The sequence below is a fragment of the Alosa sapidissima genome, chromosome 2 (genome assembly GCF_018492685.1).
Source record: "Alosa sapidissima isolate fAloSap1 chromosome 2, fAloSap1.pri, whole genome shotgun sequence".
Taxonomy (NCBI): Eukaryota; Metazoa; Chordata; class Actinopteri; order Clupeiformes; family Clupeidae; genus Alosa; species Alosa sapidissima.
The window spans coordinates 2,739,398-2,762,248 of record NC_055958.1 but is presented as its reverse complement, the minus strand read 5'-3'; the positions used below and the strand labels follow the sequence as shown (position 1 = coordinate 2,762,248).

General features: G+C 47.4%; 1 protein-coding gene across 1 annotated transcript in view; it reads right to left on the bottom strand.

Moving 5' to 3' along the window:
* Positions 1-1,269: 1,269 nt before the first annotated feature.
* LOC121686928 (zinc finger protein GLI2-like) overlaps positions 1,270-22,851 on the bottom strand; it is a 78,143-nt gene continuing 56,561 nt past the window's right edge. The window contains exons 3-6 of the mRNA XM_042066874.1: positions 14,995-15,097; positions 6,881-7,077; positions 3,388-3,588; positions 1,270-1,454 (exon numbers count right to left, since the gene is read on the bottom strand). Of these exons, the coding sequence (XP_041922808.1) occupies positions 1,270-1,454; positions 3,388-3,588; positions 6,881-7,077; positions 14,995-15,097 (686 nt within the window). The remainder of the gene's footprint in view (positions 1,455-3,387; positions 3,589-6,880; positions 7,078-14,994; positions 15,098-22,851) is intronic.

Sequence of the window (22,851 nt, the reverse complement as noted above, 5' to 3'; positions counted from 1 at the left end):
TATGTGTGTGTGTGTGTGCGCACGCTCCTGCTCACATTCATCCATCCATCCAGGGGCCCACTGGCGAGCGGTCCACATGGTGTCTGCAGAGACTCTTCCTCGGAGTGCGAGCACTTAACACTGCATGCACAATAGATTTGCAGAAGCTCACTGAGGACCCCCAGGAACGTGACTATGGAACCGATTGCTTCATGTGTCTATACAGGCCTGTGTGTGTGTGTGTGTGTGTGTGTGTGTGTGTGTGTGTGTGGGGTGTGTGTGTGTGTGTATGTATGTGTGTGTGTGTGTGTGTGTGTGTGTGTGTGTGTGTGTGTGTGTCAGGGTGCTTGTTGCATAGCAGCACTTGTATTGAGTTTTTCACTTAGCGCGTTCCCTCTGCGAGTCGCTACGCTGCGATTAGCATTAGCGAGTGGGCCGCCGGCACGACCGCTCTTACGGCAACAGCTGGCTCTGCAGCGGAGCGTTTGGTCACGGTTGAGCGGGGCCTGGCGTGTGACCACTTATTCCTTCAACCATTTCCCATGGCTGATTGGTGCTCTTTGTTTGCTTTCGCCTCTCACATAGCAGCACAAACGTGTTGAGAACCATTGACTGAACAGACCCATAACCTCACAGTGGGAACGTACTGTACACAACAAGGTCCTCGGAAATGGGAACGGCATTCTGTGTAAATGTCTGCAAGAATAATCACCTGAGCATCCAATTACGTTTACATCATGCTGAGGTCATAAACGAATGGTCAATTCCAACTGCGCTTTTAGCAATTTCTTTGAGAAAATATGGCTTTAATGGGTGGCAGAAAGTACAATTAAAGCACACTAACACAGAACATTGAGATGTTCATGTCCTTAAAAGTGACTCTGGCCATTTAACCCCATGGTGTGTGTTTAATGCTCTTGGCACTCTACGCACTCAACTCTACTCACTCAACGCAGAGCACTGTACTTCTTGGCATGTGCACTCGTGAATTTTCCATGCACACACACAAATCTCGCTTCTTGCGGTTTTTTTTTATATTTCATTTTGTTTTTTATTAAATTCTTTGCTTTTACATCAACGATCACTTTTCTAAAGGAAAAGCCAAACCCCTCCGTTCCTCCCTGGGCCCAGTAGTGGGAGAGGGGAGCGTTAATGGCCAAGCGCAGAGGAGGAGGAGGAGGGGACACAAGGGAAGCACTTTGAGGGACTCACAGTGGACCGGCTCTTGTGGTGGGTCTGCTGAATTTATTAGGGCCATAAATTGATTTTTAAATACGCGTATGAATTTGATCAGTGCGGCCGGCCAACACAAACGGCGGGACCCTGCCGTGCATATTTATGGGCTTGGCCCCGCTCGCTCCCTCTGTGCCTCGGCTGAAGGGGCTCTTTCATTCGAGGGGTTTCTGGCGGCCGGCGCGCTAAGGTGGCGGAGTCGGCTGAATGCGGGCCCTGTGCTGGTCGGACGAGCCGCAGGCCTGCGAGCAGACACGCGGAGAGACCACATCAGACCTGGACGCACGCGGCAAATAACATTTTCGTGGGGGAAAGTGGAGGGGTTTGTGTGTGTGTGTGTGTGTGTGTGTGTGTGTGTGTGTGTGTGTGGCGGCGCGCTGTGCCGGTGTTTCTGCGGCTGTTTTCTGTGCAAATAGCCATTTCTGAGGGCGCAGACCGCGGCTAATGGGCCAGTGCATTGGCGCACCCAGAGTGGTCTGGGCGGTAGGGACTTCAGAAAGTGTCTCTCTCTCTCTCTCTCTCTCTCTCTTTCTTTCTCTCCCTCTCTCTCTCTCTCTTTCTCTCTCTCTCTTGCTCACACTCTCACGGAGAGGGGTGGGAGGCATACCTGTCGCGTGTCTGATTGAAGCAGTAACTTAAAACGGTCGATTTCTCGAAAAGTACGTGGCGCCGGTACGGTGTGTGAGGGTTAGCAGAGATGGCGAGAGAAATTGAGAGAGGGAGAGAGAAAGAGAGAGATAGAGGGAGAGAAAAATAGAGAGAGTGAGAGAGAAAGAGAGAGAGATAGAGGGAGAGAGAAAGAGAGTGAGATAGAGGGAGAGAGAAATAGAGAGAGGGAGAGGGAAAACAAGAACAGTATAAGCTGAATGGCTTGTCTTTCCGTGGGTGGTTGTACTGGACCAGACTGGGGGACGAGGGGGTGCTCGTGTTGGGGAAGGTGGGCAGCCATCATAGGTGCTGCCAGCTAATGAGTTCCAGTATTTGCTATCGCCCTGTTTGCTGAGCAGACATTCTACTACCTGCTCATCGCTCACACACACACACACAAACACACACACACACACACACAGCCCTTTCCTTCTCACCTCCACTCTCTCTCTCTCTCTCTCTCTCTCTCTCTCACACACACACACATATGCACACTGTTGCCCATTCATAAAGCCCGGCCGCACTCACAAGTCCAAAACATCAAGCGGCAGGCGGCCATTTTGGTTCTGGGCCTACACTGTACTTACACCAGCATGTGCGGTGCCAAGGTGCAGACAGGCCCAGTTGCTGCAGTCCCAGACCCCCTCCACTGCATCCTCACACACAAACACACAGGCGAGCCCAGAGGGGGCATCCATCCGTCAGAACCCCAGTGGAGACGCACAGGCCTGGGATGAAAGCAGTGGAAAACTTTGGTGGTTCAGAAACATCTCTCTCTCTCTCTCTCTCTCTCTCTCTCCATTTCTCTCCATTTCTCTCCCTCTCTCTCTCTCTCTCCATCTCTCTCTCGCTCTCCATCTCTCGCTGTGAGACATTGTTTCCTCTCTAATGGCAGTGGGACGGTACATCTAATAACGGCACCTGCAGCATGTTGAGAGCGTATGAGAGACAGGCCTTGGGAGCAGCGGCAGCCCATAAACATTTAGTTTTCTTTTCTTTTTCAGCCCCCCCCCCCCCCCCCCCAAGTTTTGTCTTAATGTTTACAGATGGCCGGGGCCAAGAGTAGTGTTTTATACACAAGTTAAATAAAAAACAACCGCTGGGACTTTGATGTGGGGCACTTGTAAAAGCCTGCATGAGTCTGATAAGTCACAGCTTATTTTCCCTATCTGCTCTGCTTTCTGCTATGCAGGGGAGAGCTAGTAAACAGATCATGTGTGTGTGTGTGTGTGTGTGTGAAGCCATGGGGTCACTGAGGTGTTTCTGTGTCTTTGAGTTGGTGAGTTTGTGGCAGGGAACCAACTCTGTGCATGTGTGTGTCTGTGAATGAAGTTATTAGTTGTTTTTTATATAATACAATTTTTTTATAATATATATGTATATACTTGAATTTCCCCTTGGGGATCAATAAAGTATCTATCTATCTAACTATCTATCTATCTATCTATTGTTTTATAGTGTGTGTGTGTGTGTGTGTGTGTGTGTGTGTGTGTGTGTGTGTGTGTGTGTGTGTGTGTGTGTACTCACTGTCCACAGGGCTCATGTACTCTGGCAGGTGCACGGCGGCAGCAGCAGCGGCGGCGGCGGCAGCTCCGGTCTGCATGAGCAGATCTCCGTAGGGACTGCGGTGGCTGGACGCCATCAGGTGGTAGAACTCCGCAGGGCTGGTGCCTGGGGCAGGAGGGGGCAGCCCGAACAGACCCCGCTCCTTTAGGTGCTCGTGGGTCACTGTTGGGGGAAAAAGGGAGCCATTTAAGATAGAGTAGTAGAGAGAGTGGACATCAAGGAAGGACAGGTTGACCTTATCATCCAATCTGGAATCTTGCTCAGTGCTGAATTCCGACCCTGAGAACTTTGACTATTTTTCTGAATGTTAGATAGATAGTTAGATAGATAAATCTAGAAATAGTTTCAATGATGTATGTGAGCAACACACACACACACACACACACACACACACACACAGAGAGAGAGAGAAAGAGAGAGAGAGAGAGAGAGAGAGAGAGAGAGAGAGAGAGAGAGAGAGAGAGAGAAACACTCATACACACAAACGCCTGAATCAGACATCTTACAATATTTTCACAAGCCCACCCCTGTTACCACCACTGCTGCTGGACACCCTTCTGGTGCTCGGAGGTCAAGGCCTCATAGCCCTGACCAGAGACCAGACACCAACACAGAACCACACTCCCCTCCGAAAAGTTTTATCCCTCTCACAATTTATCTCTCTCAGTGATGCCACCGATAAGCCTGACGTTGTGAGTAACATGAACTAGGAGGGCTAGGAGGTGCTTATGGGGGGTCACCAGCTCCTCAGTCAGGGCGAGAGCGGACACGAAAGGGCATAAACAGCCGAGCGGCGCTGACCGCAGGACGAGACCTCACAGGCTTTAGGAGCTGACTCACGGAGAGGAGGGGGTGCGTTTAGGAGCTGACTCACGGAGAGGAGGGGGTGCGTTATGGAGCTGACTCACGGAGGGGGGGGTGCTTTTGGAATGACTGCTTTCACAATCCCGCCAGCTTGAGTCACTTAAACCCTGCTGAGGATGATGATGATGGGGAGCAAGAAGCCTAGCAAGGCCAGGACCCTAGTGGATCTGCTGTAATGCTAGAGGACGGGTTAATCATGATCACAAACAAACATATGCAGAAAAGTTACAACACACACACACACACACACACACACACACACTAGGTGTTACGTTGTGTAGTAGCCTATGACAGGACCCCCTTGAGCTCCAAGGCAATGTTGACTATCACACCTGTGGCCAGCGGGCCATAATTAACCGTGTCAGGAGCAATGAGAGCAGCAGAGGAGTATGTTGGCCGTGGGTCCCATGCATCTGGCCCATAGAGTGGTCAGAGGAGTATGTTGGCCGTGGGTCCCATGCATCTGGCCCATGGAGTGGTCAGAGGAATATGTTGGCCGTGGGTCCCATGCATCTGGCCCATAGAGTGGTCAGGGAAGGGGAACTGTGTCCATTGTGCAACCGTGTGTTGTAGAACGAGAGAAAGAATGAGAGAAAGAACGAGAGAAAGAACGAGAGAAAGAACGAGAGAAAGAACGAGAGGCAGACAGACAGGAAGGGAAGAAAGGAAACAGGAAGTAGCTCTGCACCGTTACTGGGCCTGGATAAGCACTCCTTTTCTACCCTACAGCCCCCCCCCCCCCCCACACACACACACACACACACACACACACCTCCATCTTCAATCAACCCCTCCACCACCACCACCTTTCCTCACACACCTGCAGGCCAGTCAAGCAGCACCATCAGATTATGACACCTCTCTCTCTCTCTCTCTCTCTCTCTCTCCTTCCCTCTCTCTCTGTTTGTTTCTAGTACTTTAGGGTTGGGGAAGCTGATGTGTGAAGTTGGAGACAGATGGACACTTGGACAGGTGAGATTTAAGGTGAGAGGGAGGGACTTGAGCTTTTCCGTTTGTTGTATTTATGAAATGTTGGAGATTTTATGTGTTTTATGTGTCTTAATGGTGTGAGAAAGACAATTGTGGACTCTCTCTCACTCCTGTGTGTGTGTTGTGTGTGTGTGTGTGTGTGTGTGTGTGTGTGTGTGTCAGTATTGTGTGAGTCTGTCATCTGCAGATTATGACCGCCACAGTAAATGCAAGTACAGTTTCCAACGAAAAGGTACACAAGGCTGAAGTAGACATGCACATCATTGCACTTAAATGTGTTTTTTTTTTATATTACTAATAAAAACATACTTGAGTCTGAGGAATGAATTATTGCTGTTGCCCAGCCCAGACCCCAGCCTCTTCAACCACACCCCATCATGTGGGGGTCGAGAGGGGAGGACTTTCCAGGCTCCCGTGTAAGTGGCCTTACTGTCCTCCTCCTCTCCTCACCTCACCTTAATTCCCTCGCTCGGCTCCATGCTCGCTTGCCAGTTAATCACTGCCTCCATCGCTTCCGCATTGCTTACTTAACTGTAAAAGCACAAAGCCATTACTGCCAACAGACGGTGGCGAGTGATTTATCTATGTGCGGCTTTGGGGCCTGGGCTACTCGTTCCAACGTGTTATTGGAAATCAGGGTCGCGGGCGAGGACGGCGCTGTCATCGCGGAACGTGTCGACTCAACGGGGAGGGACGTTCTCACTTTGTTTTTACTTTTCAAACCCCGCTCTGCTGTTCTTCACACTCCTTCACCCACAGAAGTCATAACATGCAGAAAAAAAATGAACGATTTTCAAGAAAAACCACAGCCCCCCCCAAAAAAAGTAGCGAGTTTTAAATTTCGGGAGTCCATTTAGTGAAAGTGTGTTCTGGTCACTTTGACGCGCTGTCGTACTAGAGTCGGGGGTGCCTGTGTAAACCTATCTTGTGTGCCTCAGCTGGCCGAGCCTTTTGAAGTCCAGCTCGTGTTTATGAGACAAAGAGCATTTAGCTGGACCTCGCTCAGCTGCGCTGCGCCCGAGACTCCGAGTCCAGCTCGTGTTTATGAGACAAAGAGCATTTAGCTGGACCTCGCTCGGCTGCGCTGCACTGCGCCCGAGACTCTGAGCTCCACACAGCTCCCCTCCCTAATGTAACGTTTGTGTATAACTATAAATCCATTAACACTCACTGTTGACTTGTGAAGCGCTGGTGACATTAGGGAGATGGGAGGAATGTTAGACTCTGTTAGCTTTATGCCGAGTGCTGCTTTATGCCGGGTTTTATACTGAGTGCTGCTCCTTCTTTAGACACTGTATACATACCACGGTGAGGCAGGTCATCCACCGGACAATCAGACGCTGATGAAAAGGAGAGGCTTTTCTTTTAGAGACTCATTTATAACTTCAGACAGGCTAAATCCCATCTGACTAATTTTGCAAGTGCTTGCATGTTTAGGAACGGAGTGTGAGTGTGTGTGAGTGTGTGTGTGTGTGTGTGTGTGTGTGTGTGTTGTGCACAATATAACCTTCACCTCAAGCTGGTGTGTAGTGTGTGTTCTGGCACATAATGGCTGCCGCGTGGGTGTGTGTGTGTGTGTGTGTGTGTGTGTGCGCCTCACCGTCAGCAGGGCTGAGTCCCCTGGCCGCAGAGATCATGGACAGGGTGGGACTGGAGTGGACGGAGCGCAGGTAGTGCTCCATGTGTGGGCTGACGTAGGGGTGGGGGGGGCTGAACGGGGACTCGCCTCCCGCATGGGAAGAGAGGCGGATGAGGGACACGTCCGAGATGACCGGACTGCCCGCTAAACCAGGAGGCCTGTGGAGTGAGGGAGAGAGAGAGAGAGAGAGAAATAGAGATAGGGAGAGAGGGAGAGACAGAGAGAGAGAGACATTTTTAGACATTTTATTGAAATTGATTCATTACTTTAAAAAAAGCATCAGACAAAAAGTTGCACACAGACGGAGAGACAGATATAGAGTAGCAAAGAAAAAGCAAACAAAAGAGATGCAGACAAGGGTGACCGTTAAAATGGAATGTTTACCAGTTTGTTCATTTATTTAATTATTATCACATTCATTTATTTACCAATTTGTTTATTTCTCTAATAACATATTCACCACCATTGTTCACCACTGTTTGCCGAATTTGAAGGCACCTCCAGTTCAGTGTGTTATGCTCTCCAACCATGACTACCGACTCGGACAACTCTTCTGGTTTCAGGCCACTTGCAAGTCGGCGTTAGCTCATCTCTGAGAAAAACACCACCCTCACATGACGTGTGTTTGAGTCTTCAGGGATATTTATGAGTCAGAACAGCACAGGGCAACGGCGACGGGAATCCAGCGAGAGGAACCATCTTGCAAGTCTGAAGTTTCGCCACACTCCGCTTTGACGACGGCGAATGTTTATGACAGACAGACCGTGAGGCTCCATGGTTATCTTGGCCCCTGAGATGATGTGGTTCCTGAAGGGGCCGAGTCATCCTTGTTTTGAGGTCCCACGAAGCCTTTGATGTCGAGCCACACTGAGCCAGTAAATCCACCTTCTGACACGTACGGCTTTTAGTGTTGGATGGCTCTCCACGTCGACTCTGCTGCGCTAGCAGCATTGTGAGCGCTTGGTGTGTCGACCTAGGAGGCCTAGTTGAGGACTTTTGTGCTGTAAGACCAATCATGAACCCTTTTGAAACCAAATGGTTTTGCTGTCAGATGACTCAGATGCATTCTGAAAGAATTTACTCTTTGTCTACCACTTCTGCCACCTGTCTGTCTCTCAGCATGGGGAGTCTGTATTCATCAATTGTTTTGAATTGTCTTCTTCTCTTTTTTTCCCAAAGGCCTAAGGCCGTCTACGAGTTGAGACACTTTGAGTTGAGAAGTGTTTTGGAAGAAGAAAACACACACACACACACACTTGCCTCAGCAATGGCCTTGTATATTTTTACTGCTCTCGTCTTACAACCCTATTAGATAACACACACACACTATTAGATAGGGCTGTTTCCTCAGAGACCAACAGTGAAGAAAGAAAGAGCAAACCCCCCCCCCACTTTCCCAGCCTCTCTGCTGCCATCTCAGATGAAGGCTACAATCTGCCTGGTGGAGTGCACGTCAGACACTATTAAACAAAAGCAGCGTTTGTCATCTCACTCCATTTGTTATAAACCCCCCGCCCCCCCAACACACACAGACACACACACACTCTTTCTCTCTCTCGAGTTGGAAAGGAAATGATCACATCAACAGACTCAGCCAGATTTTATTTTTGGGCGAGCTGTGTATTCTGCACTCCAGCACGTACTGACTGTGTGGAGGAAGATGTGGCCAAAACATCATGACTTATTGTACAGTACACGCCATGGCACAGAAAAAGAATGTGGCACATGTGTGTTTTTTTTTTTGTTGTTTAAAGCAAATGAGAGTATTTAAAGACCAGGAGTGGCCCAGAAAGGACATACTTAATCACTGTCAACGTCTGTGACCTCACACAGCTGTTGCACAGTTACTTTCACAGAATATTCTAGATAAACTGCCGCTTGCACAACTCCAGAGTAGACCGTCTGTATTTCATAGAGTGCTAATTTGGCAAGGGCTTGTGAACGATCAATCTTGAAGAGCACAGAACATAAAGTCATATCATCACGCTATGGTTCATTCAAACTATGATGTCCCAGAAATGCAGGGCCTTCCGAAAGCCAAACCAGAGAGGTAGAAAAGATCCATGTGATTTTAGTTTGTTAACTGTGACTGAGCTTTACACCAGGTCTTATGAGGGCTTCAATCTGAAAGGTGCTGCTTAGATTCGATGGAGGTGTGTGTGTGTGTGCGTGTGTGTGTGCGTGTGTGTGTGTGTGTGTGTGTGTGTGTGTGTGTGTGTGTGGACTTGGCAGGGTCTCTCCTCACCTGAAGAACCTCATTTATAGCAACTCTGCGTGCACGGCCTGCTCTGCACGGTTAAACCCTCCGCCTGTTTCCCTGGGTTTCCAGTAAGCGCCTGCCTTGCAGACTACCGAGGCTTGTCCTCAGGCCAACTTTCTGCCATCGGGCGCCCAGCTCGTGGAGAGGGGCATGAAGAGAGGCTCTGTTCGGGCCGAGTTGAGAGAAAACAGGCGCCCCATACACAAAACATGCCCCTTTCTCTCCCGAGCCCATGGAGGCTAGGGAGAGGGGGGTGGTGTTGGTGTGCTTGAGGTTTTAGTGAGTCGGAGCTGGAATAGGCTTATCTGCCGGTGTGAGTTATTGCCGATCGTGTTGGCATTTTAGGGCCTGTCCCTCTCTGCCCCGGCTAGCACTCTTTAAAACAGCTTCCTGGCTAACCTCCGCTCAGAGGGTTCATTGGTGTCAGTGGTGGGCTCTGTGGTGATGGGACTGCAGTGAACTTGAGTGTTTCGTGATTCTATAATGCTACAAAAGAAGCAATTGTGATGTGAGTGAGTCTAAGAAGTGCCTTAATTACTTTTTAACTCACTTTGGACAATTCCCTGTACTGCTACAGTTCAGTAACATGTGCAGTAAATAATTAAAATATTTTTTTTAATTAAATATTTTATTTTTAAATAAAACATCCATTTTTTTGCCTTAGCTAAATGCTACATGGTGCCGTTTCTCACTGTTAAATGCCTTCATGACCGACATTATTGCACATCCCTTCAGGTAAACCAAGGTGACTTGATTCCGACACTAACAGGCATCTTCACTATTCGCTCTCTCTGGCAGCCTATTCATTCAGGGCCGCTGAAGTATATGAAAGTATATACCCAGTGGCCATGCATAGGTTTCACTACCCACACGTTCCCAGTATTTAGTCTATGCAAGCAGAAAATGACAACACGACATGTTCGCACATACTACATAAATCAGGCAAATTACGCAGGGAGTGTCTGAGTCGCCAATAATAAGACATAATTTACAACTTCACCTGTCAGACGGGAAGAATTGGGAGGCCCCACTGACAGCTACCATTATTGAAAGCTTGTCGTTCCACCTTCTCTTTGACAAGATGTTACATGAACATTTCTTCTTTTTTTGCCGCTCTCTCTGAAAAGATTTAGTCACGGACAGAGTATGTAAGACAGAGACTTGACTACTAATCAGTACCTGTTATTTGCACAGGCTTCCATCATGATCGTACCTGCTTGGGTGGCTTTAGGGAGAGATGTTACAGGATACAAATAACAGCCTTTATTTTATGAGCGTATTGTTAAATGGAAGAAGAGGAAGGTGTCTGGTGGACCTAACCTTATTGCTAGGAGCATTTTTAATGTCTGTAATTGTCGTCTAGCAGACATGTACTTAACGGCTTATACCGGTGACTAGAAATTTCTTTGGATTCCGATTATGTCATCTGTATGACAGGGTTGTTCCTTACAATGCTGCAGTTGTTCTAGTGCTCAGGAACATTCTGTCAAACACTTAGAACCACTATCCTGCACAGAAAAGCATTCAAAGAAAACAGTTCGTCAACACTAACACTTTAATCCAATTGTTTGGCCTACCAGGAACCAAGTCGACTTTCAGGTATGCTCTGTGGAAAGAGACCATGCAGGATATCATTCTTCTGTTATTTGATTTGTTTGTTCAACCTCCTCTCCCCCATCTGTCTCAGCTGCGCGCAGGTATCCAGTTTTGAAAATGGATTGCCACATGCTCCCGCCAACAAGTTTGCATTTGCCTGGTCTGGCATGTTCCCCCCTGGCTCCCATGATGAATTATGACGTGACACACTGCTCTGAGCTCCTGGTCGGATTGAGACAAATGACTCCTGTCTCCATGGAGACGGAAATGAGCTTCCCATGGTAGTTGTTGAGAGCCGCTCTGAAGTTTGGGGCCCACAATTAAGAAACTGTATGGAAGGCTGTTCTACACGGAATATCACAACATAAACAAAAGGAGTGTAACCTAGAAACAAACTGTCTGATGCTATCACAATCCCTATGCCATTCACTAGGTCCTATGCCATTCACTAGGTTAAAACTAACAAAACATTAACACCAAGTGATGAGACCTAAGCTACATGCTTACTGAAAAAAAAAACACTTGTTAACACTCTTAAATCTCCTGAAAGCTGGACCAAAAAAGCTCATCCCTCGAAATGCAGTTCAAGTCAGTTTGAAGGGGGATAAAAACTACCCCATGATGGACTGACTGTTTTGCGGAATGAACCACATCTGCTAGTGCAGAAGGGTGGTGGGGTGCTCTGGAATCATTTCACTTCCAAACGACCCCCCAGCCCCCTGCCGCTAACCCCCACCCAAAAGAAAAATACCAGTGCAACGACGAGGAAGGATCTGTTTTTCTCATTCGTTCGGTCTGTTGTCGTTGAGGTTTCTGGGAACGGAAAAACAGGATTTTGGACACTAATTACGCCGTTAGCGTGTTGGCAGGGAAGCGCTATCCCCAGCCTAGTGTGGAAGTGGCACGTCCTAGTGACTTTTTCAGCTTTCTGTTCACTCTTGTGTCCTCAGGAGATCGGTATGAAGGATAGACTCAGACACTGGTCCAATATCACCTCACAAATAATATGCACATGCAATGTTACGTTTTCCAGTAACTTACAATTAGCGGATAATGTTTATGTTGAGTAAATCCTAGGAAATTAAATAAAAAATGCAAATTTGCCATTTATTTTTTTCCTTTATGAAAGGCAGACAGGCAAAAAGGTTCAGGCAGGGGTAAGCACCACTGTCTGTTTTGCAGCCCTGGATTTGCTTGATGCTACTAATATTGAACATTTGTTTTTGAGTGAAGCAGAACGACTGTTCACAACCTGCCATTTTTTGCCCCCACACTCCTGAGCACTAAAAACAGTTAAATGGACTTAAACTTGCAGTGGACAACTGTTAAATGGATTTATACTTGCAGTGGACAACTGTTTAATGGACTTATACTTGCAGTGGACAACAGTTAAATGTAAATATACCAATGTACAGTACACCATATCAGTCCCTCATACAGTAAAATACTAAATTGACTCTAATTCAAAGGATTTATCTGTGACAGAAGTATGAGACAAGATTGGAAGCAGTTTCCGTGGTTACCTCAAATGGCCCTTAATGTTCTTGTGGTATATGTCTCTTAAACCCTGCGCTTGTTCTTGAAGAAGCCAGTCCTGGACGTGAGTCAACGGAAAGTCCTGCGAGGAGGCCCAGAGACGAGCGGAGTGGTACCGTCGGTGGGGATGAGTCAGCGGCCAAGGCCTTGGTTTTTAGGAGGTGATCTGGTGGTCTCACGCTGGGTCTTGGAAATGACAGGGAGTCGTAGACTTATTTATGACTCTGCTGGGGAGACCACACTGACAGGCAGTCCAAGCAGGGGAAATGACTCCCAGGAACAAACCTGGTACAGATCATCAGGGAGCTTGTTGTGTTCTGCTCTTAAGAGTTAACTAGACGTTAATTTGAAATCTCAAACCTAAAATATCCAAAAAAGAAATAATCTGAGGACAACAAAAAAAGCGGACAACAAGACGAAGAGAACAAACTCTACTTGCGTGCTAAGCCATTGTGCTTTGGTGGATTATTTAGAAGGCCTCAATGTTTTTTTGACATCCAGGGGGATTCCGTGGAACAATTTAACTAGGGTTGTTCTTCCTTTGTGTGATTATTGCTCTGTTATTAGTTGTACAAATGTTTGCTATGGCACAACCTGACAGGAGCAAAGAAAAACAGCTGCTGTCATGCTCAGAAGATACTAACGGCCCAGTGCTCCTCTGCTGCTTAAAATAATGACATCAAAGCAAGTTCTCCAAGAGAAAAAGAAAAAGTCCCAGGGCGGCGCGGATACTGGGGATCGGACAGGGAGCCTGAGTGCCGGTCGCATCCGTCTTGTCTGGACGAACGCAAGTCCCGGCGCGGGCCTCCTGAGAATGACGACGGAGACAAAAGGCTCCAGTGGTTCATTACGCTACATGCAAACAGTGATGGAGGAGGGAGGGGGAGCTCGCGCTGAGCTGTCACGTCCAGATGATCGCACCGCGCAACCCCGCGCGACATGCCGCGCCACTGCCCACGGATAACGAAGCATATCGCCCGCCGAAACCCCCCGTCCGACAACTGACACCGCACTTAATTTGCTCGCACCGCAGTACATGTAATTAGGTGAATTTGGTGCAGGCGGTGGAAAAGACAGCTAGATCAAGGTCTTGATGAATTGGGAGGCCACTGTCAAGATCAAGTCACATTAATCAAAGCAGGGGGAAGAGCAATGGAGCACCAGTGCGTTTTCCGTCTCTCCTCCTCATCAGCCTGTTCTGGGCCTGGTGATAAATAGCACACAACGCGACCAGACACATCATATGCATCACCATCAAATCTGTGCATTTTAAAACCGGCTGCCCAAACCTCCGCAATGCAACTGATCCAGCTGAGCGGCCTCTCTATATTCATTTGTTTTGTGTGATAAACTCTGAGAACTGATACATTTCAGGTGATCACAATAGTTACGTCGATACTAATGAATACAGAAACACTTGGAATGGCCCAGCTTCTGTTCCCGTGGCAACAGCACTGAGGCCTGGTTTTCAAGTCACTAAAACCTTAATATGATTTTGATTTGCCCTATACGCAACATTGTTTGCTTTATAACGCATATCCTAAGTCCTTTATCAAGTCAACAGCAGACAATTATTGAAGGATTTCCCCCTAATTACTGAACAAGCAAACACAACACACAGACAGACACACACACACACCCCTCCACAGGAAGAGCAGCAATCTGCTTTCAGCCCTGTCTTCTGTCCTTCCTGTTCAGCGGTTGTCCCTTCATGACCGTGCACTAGTGTATGTGTATGTGTGTGTGTGTGTGCGGCCCTGTGTGGTAGGAGGAATCTCTCTCCCTCTGATCATCTTTCCGATGTAGGGAAAGAAGAGGATGTCTGCTGGCAGCCATCCCTGCGTTTCAAGCTGGGGCCAGGATCGCAAAGCTGTCCCAGTGTGGTGAAATATTAGTAGGGGCCGAGCTTCTCTCTACGAGCGGAAATGTTCGACATTCTATTTAACCCTGCACTAAACAGCCCCCCCCCCCCCCCCCCCCACACACACACACACACACACACACACACACACACACTTTACTCCTGTGCTTATAATCCTTAGTCTCATCTGTCTTTGATATTGGACTGGCTGGAGTGGGAGATGCTGCAGTCTGTTTGGAGAGGGCCCCAAGAAAAGCAGCAATGCCTCCAGGAGCCTCCATGGGCAGAGCTGTCTCTGACACCAGTACTGTGACCTGGTACTGAGTCTGGATATGTTCCCTTTTCAAAAACATGCAAATGTTTTCTTAATGAAGCGACTGTCCAGAGTGCATTCTGTTCAGAAGAATGGTCGCATGTGTTTTGCTTCAGAATGCCACAGGAAGCATTGCAACATGTGTTCTATGTCAGAATGAAGAATGCTGCATTGTGTGGGTGTTTGGTTTTTGTACGGACTTGTTGCGCGGAAATAAAGAAGTGTTTGAAGGACAGTGCTTGGTGCAACAACAGACCTCTTCAACTTTGCTCTCCCTTTTTTGTGTGGACGGTGTTTGTCAGCTCATGCAGGTCCAAGTCCGAGTCAGGCGAGACAGGACATGTTCAAAAAGAGAAGAGGAGAGAGGAGAAGGAACGGTTGGCAGAGAAAGGGAGGGAGAGAGAGATAGAGAGAGGGAGAGAGAGAGGGAAGGAGAGAGAAAAAAGAGAGGGGGGAGAGAGAGAAGAGAGAGAGTGGGAGAGTGGGAGACACTTGGTCGTCAGGCTTACCCATGCATGGCGTGGAGTGGGTGTGGCTCGTAATGGTATCTTCCCTCATGGTGGCGGATGTCGATCGGGATGGGCGCATGGAACGTCGGGAAGATATGTGGAGCTGGGAGAGTGAAGAAAGGGAAAAAAAGAAACAGATGGAGACAGACAGAGAGAGGGAGAGGGAGAAGAGGTAGAGAGAGAGAGAGGGAGAAGAGGTAGAGAGAGAGAGAGAGAGAGGGAGAGGGAGAAGAGGTAGAGAGAGAGAGAGAGGGAGAGGGAGAAGAGGTAGAGAGAGAGGGAGAGGGAGAAGAGGTAGAGAGAGAGAGAGAGAGAGGGAGAAGAGGTAGAGAGAGAGGGAGAGGGAGAAGAGGTAGAGAGAGAGAGAGAGATGGAGGGAAAAAAGAGAGTGACTTCAAATGAAATATCTGTCTGATTTTCAAATCTATTTCAAAGGAGTGCAGGAAATGAAAGAAACGTGCTACAATAGTGCAAACATGAAGTTCAGAGGCGACCGAGGCGTTTTGTGCGAGCCATTGGCAGCATCACACACAAGAGGAGCGGGTGGTTAAATAAATAATCAAAGTGCTGCGGAGGAGAGCCATCCTCCATCTCAGACATGAGAGAGCCAACAGGGCCTCCGACTGAGACCTGCGCTGAGCAGAGGGGAGGATGGAGAGAACCGCGGAAAAGAGGAGCCCGGACAAAAACACACACGCACGACAGACATGGGAGCAGACCGCTCTCTCTCTCTCTCACTCTCTATCTTTCTTTTTCTCTTTCTCTCTCTCTTCTTTCTATCTTTCTCTATCTTTTCCTCTATCTCTCTCTCTCTCTCTCTGTTTCTCTTTATTTCCTTCTTCCTTATTTTCCTTTTCCCTTCCTCTCTCTCTCTTTCTCTTTTCTCTTTCCTCTCATGCATCTGTACTGGTCAGAATATACTTGCATTACAAAGAAAGCTATACAGACACATACAAATGTAGTTTTAATGTATAAGAAAGCTATACAGACACATACAAATGTAGTTTTAATGTATAAGAAAGCTATACAGACACATACAAATGTAGTTTTAATGTATAAGAAAGCTATACAGACACATACAAATGTAGTTTTAATGTATAAGAAAGCTATACAGACACATACAAATGTAGTTTTAATGTATAAGAAAGCTATACAGACACATACAAATGTAGTTTTAATGTATAAGAAAGCTATACAGACACATACAAAATGTAGTTTTAATGTATAAGAAAGCTATACAGACACATACAAATGTAGTTTTAGTGTAGAAGAAAGCTATACAGACACATACAAATGTAGTTTTAATGTATAAGAAAGCTATACAGACACATACAAATGTAGTTTTAGTGTAGAAGTCCATTAGTCAGTAAAGCAATTGTGGTAATACATGTTCAACCTACAGCTTTGATAAAACTTGTTAAGGTGGTCCACTTCCATGTCATCAGACATACAGTATGGCTGAATCATCAGTTCACCAGTAATTGGTCCTCTACTAATTTGCTTTTGTCATACGCTAATGGACCATTCACTTCTCAGAACTCCTCAATAGAATGACTCACTTCCCTGCCAAAGCAGGATGTTCTTGTTAAAAACAGCAGACAGGAGGAATCTCAGTTCATTACAGAAAAATCTAAAGAAGTTCTAAACTAGAAAGTATTCTCATAATCTACTAGAGGCAACAATGTTATATGGCAATGTTGTTGTTTTCATAGGGATGTAAGGTGCAGTCTTTTCTATACAATGGAAGTGTTTGTGTACTAGTAATAATCTACACGCTTGAGTAGTGGATCAGTGGTGGTGTTATTTTGTTTGCAGAGGCAGATGGGGGGGGGGGGGGGGGATGAGACTCCCTGGCCGGCACTGTCTCGTCCCCTTCCTTTGGTGTATTACAATTCTTGAGGTGTCACGCGCATCAGTGAGTCAGGTGGTGAGGCGCGGGGGTAAAGGGCACTGGTCATTATCTCTACCTGAAGGGACCGCGGGGGGGGGCAACACGGCAAGGAGAGAAGGAGGGGGAGGGAGTGAGAGAGAGGGAGTGAGAGGGGGGGGGGGGAGTGAGAGAGAGGGATGAAGGAAAGAAGAGCGTAGGGAAGCAGGATCGGAGGAAGAGAATTAAGAAAAGAGAGAAGATGAGAATGAGGGATGAAGAAGGCAGGAGAGGGAAGGAGGGAGAGGTGAATGCAGAGATGGAGAGAATTAAAGAGAGAGGAGAGGACATGAAAGACAGAATGAGGGAGGGTAGAAGGAGAAAGAGAGTAAGAGAGAGAGAGAGAGAGAGAGAGAGAGAGTATTTTTTTCAGCAGGGCCCGGTGGACAGACCACTTGCCTGAGTGACTACGTCCACATTCCAGCCCTGTCACTCTGGATCTGTCCACGACACAGTCACTGGGAACAGCTTACAGCACTGCATGCCTCACTTATGATTCAGGGGGCCCTGCTCGCTCACCCCCCCCCCCCCCCCCCCCCCCCCCCCCTCTCTCTCCCTCTCTCCCTCTCTCTCCCCCTCTCTCTCCCCCCCCCTCTCTCTCTCTCTCTCTCTCCCCCCCCCTCTCTCTCTCACCGTCCTATCCTCTCCGTTTTCCCCTCGGAGGGTTTTTTGCACCTTTCTGGGTTTGACACTGAGTGTCTTTGCACCCTGACACACACACACACACAGACACACGCACACACACACACACACGCACACACACACACACACACACACACACACACACACACACAGAGACACACACACAGACACACACACACACACACACACACACACACACACACACACACACACAAAGGCTCACACTGCTCTCAGGAACACATACCTAAGTAATTGAAGCCTCTCTCCTGCCCAGGAGCCAAAGGAATGAGCGCCTGTGTGTGTGTGTGTGTTTGTCTGGGAAGGCATTCATAACTCCAAACATCAGTGCAGAGGCACAGCCTGATTGAACCTATTGTTAGCGTGATTGGCTCTTTTGTAGCAAATGTGTTGTTTGTGGCTCGGCTTACATCCCTCAAAAAGACACCCCACACTCCTCCGGCTCTCGGAATCTCTCGGAGAAAAAAAACCTTCTCTCGCTTGCTCCGGAGTCTGCCCCTGGCTCTGCGGTCGTGTTTATACTGGCCACGCGACGCAGTTTGTGTTTTCCACATCAACAAACGCAATGGAAAACACACGTCTGTGAGCGGAGTGGACACGCACGCGGAGCTCCAAGCATCACCGCCACCGCCCCCGCCAGACAGCAGACGGCCTCGGCTTCTGACCGTGACCTGGAGGCAATATAAGAGACTGTGAGAATGAGAGGCGTTTTCAGCAGACCAGGGCATGTCCTGGAAAAACTGACCACCACGCCTGTTTAGTCGTTCTGGACCACAGCCTGGTTCAGCATCACGCCATGGTCTCTACGTCTCCACCTGAGACGGACGACGTTCACATGAGACAATGGACATAAATCTGTTTTACGTGGTCTTTTTTAAAACACTGGTCGAGTTTTCTGTACGATTATTTTCCTGAAAACACTCCCTTCAAAAGGGACATGGAGCAGGTTCGGATTTTGCTTCAAGTTTTCACACACACACACACACACACACATGCACACACATGCACACACACACACACACACGCAACACGCATGCACACACACAAGCTATCTTTTCAAGAAGCATGTTTTGAGTTATTGAGTTGTCCTCCTCTGTAATCTGTGTGTTGACAAAACAGTGGCATTACAGTTGCTGACACCATGTCACAAATGTGTTTTCCTACAGTATGTCTCTTCAAATCCCATATCCATGAACTTTTCCCACTTGAGGCATGTGTAAACAATTTCCCTTAAGGGAGCAAGGTCAGCATATTTTACATACATGGGATGCTTGCCATTTAGAAACATATATCCTCTGGGACATTGAACTGGGAAAATATGGTGATCTCAGCAACACAAAACATATTGTGAGTGGGTTTTTGTAACCAAAACCATACATTATGTTTTGGCAAATGCACAATGCAAAACTAATCTCTGAGGTTGAAAGTGTGCGCTTTGCAGTGCTGTTCTGGCTACTTTTCTCTGCCTCGCACAAATAACACAACACACACACACACACAAACTTTCCCTGTCTCCCTCCTTCTCCAACTTTCTGTCTCACACACAGAAATGCCAACTTTTCTTCTACACACACTCTCTCTCCATGCTCTCCCCCCCCCACACACACACACACACACGGACAATATTTATCTCCCTCTATCTCTCTCTACCTCCATCTCCGTCTCTCTCTCACACACACACACACACAGACAATATTTATCTCCCTCTATCTCTCTCTACCTCCATCTCCGTCTCTCTCTCTCACACACACACAAACACACACTCACTACACACTAACAGTACTCTGGGGAGGAGTGCAGGTTGGTGGTGGTGGTGGTGGCTGAGGGCTGAGGGCAGAGGGGAGGTGGTGGTGGGTGGTGGCTGAGGGCAGAGGGGAGGTGGTAGTCTGGTGGATGAGGAGGCCGTGAGGCTGCTCACTCCATCACCATGACAGCGCCATTGTTCCTGGGCCCGCAGGAGAGCCTGTGCGCTGTACCGCTGCCCGCTCAGGGGGCTACCCAGGTGCCCACACCGCCTTCGGACACTGCCCTTACACCTCACACAGGGGTCTGCAGCGCCATAAATCCTCAATACACACACACACACACTAATAAACACACACACACACACACACACACACACACACACACACACACACACTAATAAACACACACAGGCACAAACACAAGCACACACACACACACAGGCAAACACAATAATAAAGACAAACACACACACACACACACACACACACACACACACACACACACACACACACACACACACACAGGCAAACACAATAATAAAGACACACACACACACACACACACACACACACACACACACACACACACATGCTCATAGACTCTCTGGTCTTTGCCAGCACTTTCTGCCCCCTATACACTTTTCTTGTTTGTTTATTGTGGTTTGCAGGGACGGTTTCCCTCTGGGTGCTCAACGCAGCTGACCCTTTTTCTTTCTTTTTTTCAGGAAGAGGAAGTGGAGAGGTTGGCTCTGAGGTTTTTATATGAAGCTGTGTGTGTGTGTGTGTGTGTGCTGTGGGTTTCCTCTTGTGGGAACGTGTGTCTATCTAACGATGTGATGTCACATTTGTTTTGTGTTCAGGTAACATGGCCCCCGAGGACACCCGCTCTACTCATGTCCAGGCAGAACAGTGTTTACTCACACTTAGCGCAAAAATATTATTGTTTCAGACCCCCACATCATAACGTTTCCGATGAGCACAACATCCTGCCACGGCCCTCAGTGTAGCGAAGGGGTAGCTGCAACCGCCGGGCAGTGCCTTTGTGCTTTTTTTGACCGGCCTAAATCTGATCCCCCACACTGACACATCGCCAGGTGCGAGACATTAGCACGTCATCGGATAGCAGAAGACACTAGGGGCGCGTCTGGCCCTGATGTGTGTGTGTGTGTGGGGGGGCTATCTCCGGACTTGGGCCAGCACCCCACCAGATCAGAGCCAGGTCTGAGGTTGGACCTGAGCCAGGATGAGTCTCTATCTGGTGTGTTGTGGAGAGTCGAGTACGAACACTCACTTGTCATGTCCCGACAAAGCAGAGAGTTAGTTCACTTCTGGAGCTGGGGAGAGGAGGGGGGATTAGGGGGAGGGGAGGGAGGAAGAGAGGGGGGAGAGGAGGAGGAGGGGGGGGGCAGACCAGGCTACTTTGTTGTGCATGAGGACTCATCCTCAGAGGAAACACTCAAGAACAATAATAATATCCTGAGAGGCCAAGCTGTGGCGGCCTTGCTGCTTTCTTTCTGCTCCGCACAGAGATACTCTCTCACACACACACACACACACACACACACACACAACGACACAGAGACTTCAGTACAGAGAGAGATCGAGCGGGAGGGGGCCAATTCAGACAGGAAATTCCATCACAAAAAAAAAGCTGGCAAAAGGCCTAACTACACAACGCTGTGCCAACTACTACACGCAGACCCATACTCTCTCACACACACTCACACACACACACACACACACACACACACACACACACACACACACACACACACAACTACACATGCAAGCACACAAACTCACAACACACCAGTTCCTTGAGTTTAACTGGGCCTTGAGAAGCAAGTGGCGGTTCTCTGTTGCTTCAGAAGATTACAAATTTGCATAACTGCTAAGAACACAAATTCTTTTCCTTTTTTTATTATTTGCCAACCGACATACTATTACAAACATTCCAGTTACAGTAGGATGATTTACACAGTGGCTGGCTAACCTATGTACTCTACCATTATCCCACACCTGAGATCCTAAACATGGATTCCTTAACATCTCTCTGTTTAGTCTGCAGTACTATTTTCTTTTTTCTCCTACAGGCATTAGTTGTGGCGGCAGTGGGATTAAGGACTTAGTCAGAGTGCATAAAACCGCTTCCAGCAATGAAAGGAAGTATTAGGGGAATGACTTTTCTTTTAACACCCCAAGGGCTTTGTTAAACGATACATTTTTTTATTGATGGGGGGGGGGGGGGTGGTTGGGGAGGGCTAAATGGATTAGATGATGGCCTCTGGACCCCCGCGGCCCTGATGGGAACTGGCTTTGGCCTGGAACAGGCCCAGATCTGGCCTGGGTCCGCAAGATCAACCAGATATCTGTAGGGCAAATCCTCTCTAAGGAAAGCCTCTGATGGCAGTTGCTTTCACAATTCTTATACATTTAATTAAAACAAACTTCAACAAGCCAATTCCATTTGGCATTGAGATGGGGTCTAGTCACAACACACACACAGTTGATGTTCATGTCATTGAACATGTAAAGTGTGTGTACATTAAGTAAAGCTGCTTCCATTACATCTCTGATTCAACTTCACATCCACTTGTCCACATCTGTCTGAAACATTAAACAGCATCTTGGAGAGGCCTAACGTGGTTAGAGTGCTGTATTGGCAAAGGAAGGTCTCTATTCTATTCAATAGCAACTTATCCCACATGTCACAAACATTTAGAAGGTCTCTATTCTATTCAATAGCAACTTATCCCACATGTCACAAACATTTAGAAGGTCTCTATTCTATTCAATAGCAACTTATCCCACATGTCACAAATATTTAGAAGGTCTCTATTCTATTCAATAGCAACTTATCCCACATGTCACAAATATTTAGAAGGTCTCTATTCTATTCAATAGCAACTTATCCCACATGTCACAAATATTTAGAAGGTCTCTATTCTATTCAATAGCAACTTATCCCACATGTCACAAATATTTAGAAGGTCTCTATTCTATTCAATAGCAACTTATCCCACATGTCACAAATATTTAGAAGGTCTCTATTCTATTCAATAGCAACTTATCCCACATGTCACAAATATTTAGGCAAGTTTTATTCTTGGAATAGCTGCTGCCTGAAGAACTAATGCGAAAAGCTGTTCTTTCACCATTTTATTATGTTAGTTCCTTTCTGGTCTGTGACAATAGGCCATATGCATGTATTTGTTCAATTGAAAATATTGCCAGAAGTTTGCCAATGTTGGCCGATATAGGCAAACTTCCAGCAAAGTTCTGGCAACAATGAAAATGTGTCAGTAGTGGCAAATGTTTGCCAGAAAAATGATTGCCAGAAACCTAATTTGTATATGAATATATGACCTTGCCGCAAATTTGTTTGTTTGCCAGAAACCTGAAATTTCTGTAAGGGTTCTCTCTTTGAGAATAGGCTTCCTATTAGGCTATCTATTATACTCTGTATTCTGTTTCTGCATTAAGTCGAATCTCTTTTATCTACCTCATGTTTAACTCTTCCGTTAC